At 52.4% G+C, this 12,449-nt stretch overlaps 1 protein-coding gene across 2 annotated transcripts in view; it reads right to left on the reverse strand.

The window, feature by feature from the left end:
• The window catches only part of SLIT3 (slit guidance ligand 3), a 721,395-nt gene that overhangs the window by 112,466 nt on the left and 596,480 nt on the right, over positions 1-12,449 (reverse strand). For both annotated transcript variants that reach the window (XM_043887427.1, XM_043887428.1), the window contains exons 13-14: positions 7,770-7,913; positions 6,193-6,356 (exon numbers count right to left, since the gene is read on the reverse strand). In XM_043887427.1, the coding sequence (XP_043743362.1) occupies positions 6,193-6,356; positions 7,770-7,913 (308 nt within the window). The remainder of the gene's footprint in view (positions 1-6,192; positions 6,357-7,769; positions 7,914-12,449) is intronic.

Below are 12,449 nucleotides of genomic sequence, written 5' to 3' on the forward strand. Positions count from 1 at the left end.
GGTGAGGGGGGGGTCACCACCAGTATGACGTTCGGGTTGATTACCAGTTGGGAAGATGACCCTGGGCTCGGACTCTTCGATGAAGCAAATGGCATATGCCTGGGGTATACGTGTTCCCTTCAAATGGAAGAAGAAAAGCAGTGGTCTCAGACCTAAAGACCTTCCCCTTGGCTGGCACTTGGACTAGACTTGGGGAAGGGCGACTCCCTTCCGACAGAGATGTGGAGGCAGATCTGGGCCTGCCCTGCCCCGGTGGGCTTCTGCAGCTCCCCTTTCAGCCCGGATCTGCTAGCTGGAGGGGGAGGCACTCTGTGGGTCCTTCGCGACTGCTCCCCGCCCTGGACCCCTGCTCGTGGTGAGGCTGGCCCGGGAGAGGTGGGTCTGGCGGAGGTGGGTGCGGTGCTCCAGAGCAGAGAAGAGGTGTCCGGCGTGTTGGGCCATGCTGCAGGAGAGCACGGTGCTTTCCGCGGTGCTTGACAGAACCATGTTCCGTTTCCATCGTTCCACCACATGGTTAGATCAAGCACAAAGGAAAGCCCCGCGGCGACTGGTCAGAGTCAAGGTCAGGAAGCAGCGTCAGAGAGAGGACAGGAGCGCTCAGAGGAAGCAGCGTGGAGCAGCGGAAGCCAGAGCAGGCCCCCACCGAGGGTTATTAGTACTGGGGGCGGGATTCCACAGGAACACGTCCAGAGATGGGGAGCCCACTGCCCTCTCGCCCCACCCGTGGGGGAGACACAGGAGGAAGGGAGGAGAACTGACGGGAGGCCGCTGGACACCCCTAACTCTGGAGCTTCCCGGCAGGACACATCCTTCCCAAGGGAACTAAGACCGCAAACATCTGTGATCACGTCACAGGCCTGAACTGAGACTCTGCACCCCACTCAACCATCTTCTCTCTTCTCTGCTGCCGTGGGCCCACCCCACAGCCGAGTGCCTCTGTAACCCTGTCCCCCTGGCGGCTTCAGTGAAGACACAGGCCAGGCTTCCCAGTGGTGCGGCAGAGCTGCAACGCTCTTCTTTAAAGTCCCTCTGCCGTCTCCTCAGTATTCTTCAAGGCCCCAGAAGGTCTGGCGTACAGACCTTCGTCCCAGATCACTCGGGCGTGGCGCGGAGACGCCTGTGTGTTCCCAGCAGGCGGAGTCAGGCCGCTCCAGCGCCTTGGGTCTGGGGCTGAGAAACCCACAGTCCAACGATTATGGTGGGGTGCCTCTCTCAGACCGAGAGAAGGAAAGGAAGTGCAAGGTACCAGACTCAAGGGTCCTTCCTGATTCCTCCTTGACTGTGAATCACGAAATGGGTTGGAGAGACCAACAACCAATAGTTCTGTTTGCCATGAGGGTGCTCAGTGTTTATACCCTTATCTGCACTAGATCAGGGGTGGTGTTCATGAACTCCAGCCCAAGCCTTGGGGAGGAGAGGCGTGCATCCTGAAGAGACCAGAGTCAGGGCTAGGTGACTGGGACCCTCCGTGTCCTGCCCTCTGACAGGAGGAACAGGGTCACCGTTCCTCCACAGTAGGAAAGATGGTGGCAATCTCTTGACAGCGTAGAGGTCATCTGCCTTGACCAACTGGTTAGTCCAAGTCACTCTAAAGCTCTGCACCTGGTCCCGCCTCTTGCTAAGGCCCCTCCTCTGACTGGCTCGAGTTGGCCACTGTCTTTCAGACTCAACTCTGCTTTTGTCCCTCTCTCTCCCCTCCGCCAGTTAGGCAGAGCTCTGCAAACACTCTGGTTTGAGGATTTCATACTCAACTTTGATCAGGCCCTCAGTGCCAGAGAAGGGAAAACCCATCCGGTTCACGCCTCTGCCCCCAAGCCTTAAAACCTCCTTCTCCTTCTCCTCCTGGACACAGCTGGGAAGCCAGACACCCAGCCTAAGGAGGGCCTCTATGCTTTGCAACAGCAGCCCTCAGATTGGTTTGGTTTGATTCTCTTTGGTTTCCCTCAACAGAAGGAAACGGAGGGACCTGGGAGAAAAGTAATCAAGAATCTTCTCGCCATTAGAGGCCCTGGGTCACGGATCTTGTCCTGAGAATGTCGTTTGTTGTTGTTGTTTAGTTGCTCAGTCGTGTCTGTCTCTTTGAGACCTGATGGACTATAGCCCACCAGGTTCCTCTGTCCAAGGGATTTCTGAGGCAAGAATACTGGAATGGGTTGCCACTTCCTCCTCCAGGGGATCTTCCTGACCCAGGGATCAAACCCCCGCCTCCTACACTGGCAGGCAGATTCTCTACCACTGAGCCATCTGAGAGTCCGACTCTATAGTTTCAGATAAGACTTCCTGCTGTTGGCCTCAGCTGTCTAGCACGAACTGAATGACCCCCGGGGGCTCTAAAGCTTGGTGATGCCCTGAGAAGTGTCCTGCTCTGTGCCATTTCTGTGCAGACGAGGACAGAGAGGATGCCACCCTGTACTTTTCAGCATGAGTTTCTTGCCCACTGAATCTCCACACACAAAGTGGAGGAGTCAGGTCAGAAGACAGACAATATTTTCCAACCTCCAAGTGCTCCCCTGAGGATTCACGTGGGGTCTTAGGCAGCCAGACGGTGCCTTCTGAAGACTTAACTTGATGGTCAGATTACCCCAGCCAGCAACACTCACCTCTAACCTGATCTTGCTGCCTAGGGCATCGGATGCAGCTGATGGAGGCAGACACAGGGCAGCTGGGAAGCCAGACCGCCCAGCCTAAGGAGGGGCTTTATGCATTGCAATAGCAGCCCTCAAATTGGCTCCTAATTACATCAGCTGTCTTTGCAATGGGGGTGCTTTTAGGGTAAAGTAAAATGCAGACTTGTTATCTGTCAAATCCAGTACATATCACCTGCCCCTCCCTTCTTTCTTCTTGAGCTTCCTGGCAACACAGAGCTTCAGAGCCATGGCTTCTGTGTCCCTCAAGGCTGAGCAGGTCTGGGTCCCAGTGTCTCTCAAAGCCAAGGCCTTCAGAGTTCACCAGGACCTAGCTTTCTCAGCCTTTCTTGTCTATAGCTGTCAGGATTACCACTGCTCTTTCTCTACCTTTATAGGAATCATCTTTCTGCTTAGTATTGATGAATAAAAATATTTTAGACAAGGTGAGTCAAAAAACCCTGTCCCTTTCTCCTATTTCTTTTTTTTTTAATTAAAAATATTTTTTTTCAGTAGTTGTGGCTCCTGGGCTTTAGAGCGCAGGCTTAGGAGTTGTGGCTCCCAGGCTGAGTTTCTCCGAGGCACATGGGATCTTCCTGGATCAGGGATAGAACCTATGTCTCCTGCATTGGCAGGCAGATTCTTACCACTGAGCCACCAGGGAAGCCCTCCCTATTTGTTCCTTTTTAAAATTCCCACTCATTCCTACCCCACATAGGAAAAGAAGACAGGGCTCCTCAGAGCGGTCCCCAACCTTTTTGGAACCAGGGACTGGTTTCATTGAAGACAGTTTTCCCACTGACTGGGACAGGGTGGACGATTCAAGGGCATCGCATGTATTGTGCACTTTATTTCTAACCTAGCGCTACTGCTGACCTGACAGGGGGCACAGGTCTGCGACCTGGAAACTGGGGACCTCTGTGTCCAGTGCACACGGGTAGCTGGCGGCAGAGCTAGAGTTAGAACTAAGCTCTACTGTCTCTAGGTCTGCTGGCTGGTTCCTCTTTCTCCTAATTAGTCCTATCTGTACCTCATCCCCAGTCCCAGCCTAGTCATTCTGAGCCAATGGCTGGCTCCTGGGCTGTTTCCACCCTGCTCTATGCCCCAGGGTCTTGGCGTCAGTCAGGATGTTGAGATCAGGACCGGACCCCCGTGAGACTGAGGGGTTGGGGTGGATAGACAGCACCCTGCTTCCTTGGCATCTTATCACCCCTCTTCTTCAGCACAACTGCTTGTCAGAGCTAATTAGCTCAGCCCTGGCCAGACACAGGTAGGAACAGAGCGGGCGGGAGGGATGAGGGGCGTAAGTCATGGGGAAGGGGTCTGGAGAAAAGATGGCTGTGCCTCAGGGCGCAGAGACAGACGGAGAGCACACCCCCGCCCCAACACGCTGTGGGCCCCAAGGAGGGGCCTAAGGAAGCAGCTCAGGGCCTGGGGCTGGGGCCACAGGCTGGGGAGGCAGTCGCCGCAAGAGCGGGGCCTCTTTCCCAAAGGCCCTGCACTGCCACGCGCTCCATGGTGGGGAGGGGCGCGCCAGCCCTGCGTTCGAGCCTCCCCTACCCTTTGCCTGCTGTGACCGCGGTGTCCCTTCACCTCTCAGCACGCAGCTCCTTCTGCGGTGGCAAGGGGGCCTCTCCTGCTGCTTTTGAGGGAGGAGATGGATGGGCCCCTGGGCTGGACACCTGATGTTTGCCAAGCGGAGTAAAAGCGAAGCTTTATTCTCACCTAGACACACCAAGGACAGAGCTAGTGGCAGAAGCTGAGCTCTGCTGAAGAAAAGAGATCAAGTGCCCAGTCCTGAGGTCAAGGAAGACTCCCCTGTCTGCACATGCACAGGAAGGCTCCTCTGGGGTCAGAAGGGAGGGGGCACCACCCATAATTAGTGTGGATACCCTTCCATAGGCCTCTGCAGTGGGACCCATCTAGGCAAAAATTTGCACACACACCTTGGTCCAGGTACCCGTCCCGTGTGGAGAAAGAAACAAGATAATGGGCCAAAGGTGAACAAAGGCCTGGAAAGGCTGTCCGATGTGGGTGACTTCAATCCTGTCTTTATTCCACTCCTCACTCAGGACGCCGCACTCCTTTCCGGCTGCGTATTTCTGCCTTGCTTCCAACTTAAATGAATAAACTGTTTCTCTGTGTGTTCTCCCATATGTTGTGCTGTCTCTAGTAATAAACTTTGTACCTGTTTTGCAGTTTTTACCTCCTTGAAACAGTTTTGCTTTCAAACTGGGGTAAGAATCAGGGAACTTGGCTTCTGGACTCTAGCCCCTGGTGGACTGGCAGGTAGGTTCAATCCCTGGACAGGGAAATAAAATCCTGCTTCAAGACCACTGTCCCTCCGAGAACAATCTCACGTGACTCCTGGAAGAAGCAAGGCCAACTAGAAGCCCTGAGCACAGCGCTGCTCAGGGGAGAGACTACTCTGTGATCAGCACTGTTATTCTGGGGAAGACAGACTGAGACCAGTGTCTCAGACTGCCACGGAGTCCTTGGGGTCCCTCCAAGCCCTCTCGAGGCACTGGTTTCTGCTGAAAAAAATAAGACAGCCCAAGTTTATCATTCTGGAGGCACAGACTGAAGAATCCGACTTAGAGGATAAGAACAACAAGAAGAGGCGGAGGTTGGCCTGCTGCTCTCCGGATCCATGCCGGCTTTCTCCCCAGGAAAACCCACCTACACACGACACTCAGGTAGGGGAAGAAGACCGGTTCTTGACGACATAGAGATGGTGAGGGGTGGCTTCGCCCCTCCTCACCACGTCACACTATCAACATCTCACCACTAGGAGCACAGTGCAGCTTGGTGATTTTTTTTCTCCAGTAGCAAACAACACAAATGACAGCCATTTCTAACTGCTTGTTCATCCAGCTCGTGTGTCACGGAGAACAAGTTCTGTCTCCAAGATGAGCTGAGAATTCGCCTGCCACTCACTCCCTCCTTCATTTCCGGGTATAGCAGGGAGGAAGGTTTCTAGAGAGAGCTTGAAAACTAGAGAGCAAGGCTGTGCTTTCTTCCTGAGCAACACTCTCTGCGGTTCTCTCCGGGATCAGCAAGCACCCGTCAGGGGTGGAAGAAAGAGCAGACATGTCTCGGTTACGGGCTGTTCCCAAGGTGGTTTTCAAGGGCAAGAGGAAGCCCCCAGGACTGCATGCTTCCCTCAGCCTGGCCTGGGGTAGATTTATTTCTCTATCTGCCACTTGGGTAGCATGGTTCGGAAACTAAAAACTAAGGAAATCAATCATAGCCTCTAAGAGCACATGTGTCCATGCTGCCTCATGGCCTCGCTTCCACCTGGCTCTGGAGATCTGTGGCTGCCTGGGTTCTGTCTCTCCAAAGCCGCACCCCTCCTCCCCGCAGTGCTTGTATTGTGTGTGTGTGTTTTATTTTAAATCCATAAGCTAATTGTTTTTCTGCAGGGCTAACTGAATTTCCCCAATTTAATTTGCAGAGATGCTCCCCAGGAGCCATCGCAGCATGCGATGCCCTGCAGATTGGATTATCGGCCTCTCCGGGGCTGCTGCACTGAGCCGGAAGCCGGGGCCCAGCCCCGTAACCTGATTACCTGAGCAGCGGAACTTCTTGCTCTTGATCTGGCTGATGCGCTTGTTGGCCAGCCGGCGCGGGCTGCTGCAGCGGGCCCCGCTAGTCTCAATGGGGTTGTCCTGCAGGTAGTCAGCCAGCCACCTCAAGTGGCAGTCACACACGAACGGGTTTTGGGCCAAGTGGCTGCGAGAAGGACAGGAGTTCGTTAGGGGGCCCTCGGGCTCTGTTCCACCACCGCCCCCGGCATGGGCACTGACAGGACAGCTCTAGGCTCCTTCCCTCAGTGCCCCAGGAGGCCTCGGGGGGTGCAGGGGCTCCTAAGACAAGACCTCCAGACAAGCACTGGATGGGGCCTGAGGCCTGCTGTTGGCAAGAGACAGCCAAGGTACAGCTGGCCTCCGGTCTGGGGCATCAGCCTTCCTAGCCCTCCCCACCTGGGGCAGGATGCAGGTCTCAAAGCTCACCCATGACTCTGCCGACAGGCACAGTAAGCTGCGGGCTTAGGGTCTATGCAGAGAGCAGACTGCATTTTATTTTCCAAGCTCAGGAACACGTGGTACATAAGGCAGCTGGTGTGGCATTGGGCACAGGGCGGGTGTTTCATTTATAGTAGCAGGTTTTGCTGTTATTATCCTCAGCATCACGGGGGCATCAGCGCCGTGGGCTCACTGAGAAAACTCCCCACAGCGCCGTGCAGTGCTCAGCACGTGATCGGGGCCAGTGCATGGAGCTGTCCTTACTCTTTACGGCTCCTGTCTCTGGCTCCGGGGGCAGTAACTGCTAGGTGACTCAAAAGGCCTCCAGAAACCCCCAGGATCACGGCCAGGCCTGGCGTTAGGGTGAGGGTCTAAGCTGAGGGGTGGAGCCATCAGAAACACAGGCTGAGATCTGTACTGAGGTGTCATCTGTCTAATGGAACTGTTTATGAACATCTGACATTCTGGCCTGGAGAATTCCCTGGGTGGAGGAGTCTGGTGGGCTATGGTTCATAGGGTCACAAACAGTCAGACATGACTAAAGCAACCTAGCATGCACGTATGCCATGCTTGGAAGTGAGGAACTCCTCTCAAAAGAGGGAAGTGAAATACCCCTGCATTCTGGTACAAGGTGCCTGTACCAGAGACTTGGCTTTGTGGTGTGGAGAGGGACGGGTATTGGAGGGCAGGAATGAGTTTTCAGCAGAGACGGAGCCTGCCCAGAATACAGCACCCAAAGTGGTTAAGACAGCAGGTGAGCCAGCCACTTGGCCTGGATTCAGATCCCACTGCTTAGTATCTGCGCAACCTTGAATAAGTCACCTCACCTCTCTGTGTCTTGGTTTCCTAACACGGAAGTGGGGCATCGCAGTAGCACCTGCCTCCTGGGGTGGTTGTGAGGCTTAGTGGATTGGATACAGGGAAGCCACCCGGTGGGGCAGCGAGCAGGGCGCGGGTGCTCAGGAGGGGCCCCCTAGCGCTGTTACTGGTGTTTCACTCGGGCTGCAGGCTCCGGGGCTCCTCTGGGGCACGCCCACTCTGCCTGGGTTGCGAGTGCTCTCTGGGACCGGTGTCCGGGCCGTCGGCTGCCTGGCCCGCGCTGCCCTCCTAACATACTCACAGGGTCTGGATGGCCTGCAGAGGGGCAAAGAGCCCCTTGCTGATGGTCTGCAGCTTGTTGTCATACAAGGAGAGCAGGCTGAGGCTCTGCAAGTCCTGGAACGTGTTCACCCGCAGGCAGTTGATCTTGTTGGCATTGAGGAGGCTGCAGACAGAAGAGAGGCCGCTGACTTCTTCATTGCGGTGAGGCCTGTGGAGCAGGGGCGGGGCTGCCGGCCTCCCAGCACCCTCCTGACGGCCCGGGCCCCTCTCCCCAGAGAAAGAGGGGACCTGAAGGCCTCTGGCCACCGGATCTCCCACCACACCCGGGCACTGGTAGCTGTGCACCATGGATGTTGCGTGGCACACCGATCCCTTGAGCCTCCCCCCGCACCCACGCCCTTGGAAGAAGACTGGAAATCACACCCTGTGTACTCCACTTTCTACTGCAGAAGGCAGAGTCTTCAGGTCTATAAAAAAAAATCTTTGGCACAATTGTTTGGAAGCTTTAGCTGACTAAGAGGTAATTTTGATTCAGAAAATTTCTCAGAATTCTTTTGGATCACTGATCCCATTGGGAATCTGCTGAAAGCTATAGGTCATCCTCCCAGAAAAAATTCAGCCATGGGTAGGCATAAGTGCACGCACATACTCAGTCTCAATCTCTCTCTCTCACACACAAACACGGAAGGAGCCCTTGTGATTCTGCAAATATGCCGCGTGTTTTAGTCCAGGCCTTCTGAACATGCTCTCTACCCCTTTCATCTGGAGACTCCTTCTCCTCCTCTGCATCTCAGCTCAGATGCCACCCCCTCAGACAGGCCTACCCTGACCACCTCATCTCCAGTGCGGCCCCACTATTGTCCGTCATAACCCCCTATTTATTCCCCTCATAGCCCTTCTCTCAACCTGTGATCAGAAGATATTTGTTGTTTATCATTTGCCTTCTACTCAAGTCAGTACACAAATGATATCTATTTTCTTCTTCTCTTTATTCCTAGTGCTTAGCCCAAGCATTTGTTAAGAAATACACCCAGCTCCCGATGCAATTCCAGGGGGTCACACTCATCTAAGGTGACACCCATCCCCCAGGGTCAGCCTTCCTATCCACGAGGGACCTCTCTTCTGCTGTGGCTTTAACAAAGCCGTAAAAGAAAGCTTTCTGGTGAAAGGTTGGCTCAGCATGAGTGAAGCCTTGAGGGTTACAGGAGTGTTTTCCAGGGCATGGCTGCCAAGGCAAGCACTTTGGGTCCTAAAAACCCTTTATGATCCTAAACTGATGAGCTGTGCCCTTCAAATTCATGTGAAACTATTTCTCACTCGCTCTTGAATGAAAGTGAGGGGTTACTAAACTAACCAGCAAAAATCTTGAATTGTGAAATTTCCTCTTTTCAACACTGGCTCAGAGCTTCCCTCCCGGGGAATGACCCGAGAGATACGCCATGGCTGGCTCGCCTCCAGAGTCCCTGGTGCCAAGGTCCAGAAGACTGGAGTTGGTAGCGGAGGGGCTGCCATGGGAGCTCAGCCATCCATGCCGCCTCTCCAGGGCTGCAGCTCCGTCCTCCCAGGGGCCCCTGAGCATCCTGTGTGAGGCAGGCAGCTGCCTGTTTAGTCTGGCTAATAACGGGCAGGGCTCCCAAGGGTTCACACAGGTGGCCTCCTGCCTCACGGTGGAACAAAAAAGCTCATGTTACTAGGAGACTTTTCATGATTTCCAACCTGCTTTCCTGACATCCTGTTATTCTCACAGTCACCTGGGCAGAGGGGCAAAGCCAGCCTCACATGTTACAGGTGAGGAAATTGAGGCTGAGAGTTGGGGGAGAGAGAGGGGCGTTGTGCAAGGTCATGCATTTCCAAGGAGTATGCTGGAAGCAGTTATGGTAACTGAGGTCACTGGAGGGTTTCTTTCTTCTTTATGAGTCCTTTATCTACCCCGCCCATCTATCTATCCCTTTGTAGCAATTTCCTATGCTTTGTATATTAAATTTTACTCAAAGTCACTCCATTTGTCGGGGGTGGGGGGCATTCCAAGGAAGATGCTATGGAACAGAGAAACAGGGAGAAAAGAGAGAGAGTCCAGTAGGGCTAAACCCCTATGAGTCAGGAATAGATGCTTCATGCAACTATTTTTTGGTTTTCTTGTTAAAAAGAAAAATAAAGTAAGTGGTAAATGATTTGTTCCAAAGCTCGATATTCAGGGCCTTTTGAGGGAAATACTGAATGAGGTAAAGAGACCAGGTCAGAGATGCTAACCTCATGACCTAAGGACAGAACCCTCTCTGCACCACCCTGCAACATGCCACGTGCAACGCTCCTCATCCAGCCCTCCCAGTGTGCTGAAGGTGGGGACAGAATTACCATGAGGTTATCACCTCACACCAGTCAGAATGGCCATCATTAACAAGCCTATGAATAACAAATGCTGGAGAGAGTGTGGAGAAGAGGGCATCTTCCTACACTGTTGGTGGGAGTGTAAATTGGTGCAGCAACGAGGGGGAACAGCACGTAGGTTCCTCAAAAATCTAAAAATAGAACTACCATATGATCCAACAATCCCACTCCTGGACACATATCCAGACAAAACTTGAAAAGATACATGCCCCTTAATGTTCATGAGGCATTATTTACAACAGCCAACACATGGAAGCAACCTAAATGTGCATCAGCGGATGAATGGATAAAGATGTGGTGTATACATATATTTATACAGTGAAACATTACTCAGTCATAAAAAGAATGAAATAATGCCATTTGTAGCAATATGGATGGACCTAAAGATTATCATACTAAGTGAAGTTAGTTGGACAGAGAAAGATAAAAATATGATACTATTTATATATGGAATCTAAAATATACACAAATGAACTTATTTACAAGACAGAAACAGACTCACAGGCAGAGAGAGCAAACTTACGGTTCTAAAAAGGGAAAGCAGGGTGTGGACTGATAAATTAAGAGTTTGGGATTAGCAGATACCAACTACTGTATATAAAACAGATAAACAACAAGGTCCTACTACATAGCACAGGGAACTATATTCAATATCTTGTAACAAATTATAATGGAAAAGAATATGATAAAGACCATATGCATATACACACATACACGTATAACTGAATCACTTTGCTGTATAACAGAAACAAATACAACACTGTAACTTAACTATATTTTAATTAAAAAATCTGGATATTTCTGTCTCTCTCTGTCACACACACACACACACACACACACACACACACACACAGACAACATAAAAGGTCTTTATTTTCTCCTGGAAAAAAACCAAAACAGACGTTCTAGTCACACTGGGTCTGCTGGAGGGAGTCGCGGAGCGCTGCCCTCGTTAGATAAGACGCGTGCTCTGCGTGCCACCGCCCTCACCCTTCCCTAGTGCTGGCCCCTCTCAAGTGGGCTGAGGCTGAAGCTGGAGCTCTGGGACTTTGGCCACGTGATGTGAAGAGCCGACTCACTGGAAAAGACCCTGATGCTGGGAAAGACTGAAGGCAGGAGGAGAGGCAGGCGGAGGATGAGGTGGTTATACAGCACCATGGACTCAACGGACGTGAATCTGAGCAAACTCTGGGAGATAGTGGAGGACAGAGGAGCCTGGCATGCTGCAGTCTGTGGGGTCTCAAAGAGTTGGACATGACTCAGCAGCTGAACAACAACTCAAGCTTATTCTCCCTACCTTGTCTGAGTAGGAACTGAAATTGGAGACCCGAGGGCAGATTCACAAAGCCAGACTGCAGAACTCTGGGGAATGCTAGACACCAGATAAGGAGGGTGGCCATGGGGAGAGTGGAGTGGAGCTCCGATCCGCCTTGAAAGGGCAACCAGACTGCAGGCCACTCTGGCAACACTCCTCACCCACCAGGACTATCGAGGCTTCTTGTCTTGACACAGATGCTTACTTGTTCCCCATCGCTCCTAGATCTCTCAGCCTGGGGTGCTATCGCAAAGATGGAAGACATCAAAACAATAATTGTGCTGGCACAATTATGAGGCAAAGATAGCGCGTGCAGAAGGAGCAGAAAGAAACACAAAGGGGCAGCGCCTCCGGGTCACTTATTCTCTCCCAGGAATGCTTGGCTCCCTAAGGCAAGACGCATAGGTGCAGGGAGAGATAAAATTAAGCTGCTTATCCAGATTTAGATGCCCAGGACTGCCTCACTGATCGCCAGCAGCGGCAGCATCTAACAGCCTGTCCTTCTGTCCTGTCTCCTCTGGGAGGAAGGTTGGCAGCCACTCAGCTCAGTCTGGCTTCCATAAAAGGATCTCTGAGCTATCTGGCATGAGGACAAGAGCTGCAGGGGAATTAAAAAAAACAACAAACACCCTAAAAACACTAAATAAAAAAAACCCACCCCATGTTGGAGCAAAGAGACAGTAACTAACTATTTGAAATGGGGTTCAGAAATTCTGTAAGAAGTTGAGAACACAAGCCTTCTCCCTCTTTCAGTGGAGGGATTGATTCTGTCTCTTCCTCCATCAAGGTCGCTCCCTCTGTCCCGGTTCATCCCCCTTTGAGGAGCAGTGGTATAGCCACTGTGTGAATTGATAATAATGTAGCATTGTCTCGAGAGACCGCAGCTTTGTGAGCAGCCCTGTATGAGGCTTTTCCAAAGCACTTTTCATGTAGTGTTTCCTTTCACCCGCATTACGATTGTCCTCATTTGGAGGATGAAGAAATCGAGGGTCAGCG

This window comes from Cervus elaphus, chromosome 25, assembly GCF_910594005.1.
Source record: "Cervus elaphus chromosome 25, mCerEla1.1, whole genome shotgun sequence".
Taxonomy (NCBI): domain Eukaryota; kingdom Metazoa; phylum Chordata; class Mammalia; order Artiodactyla; family Cervidae; genus Cervus; species Cervus elaphus.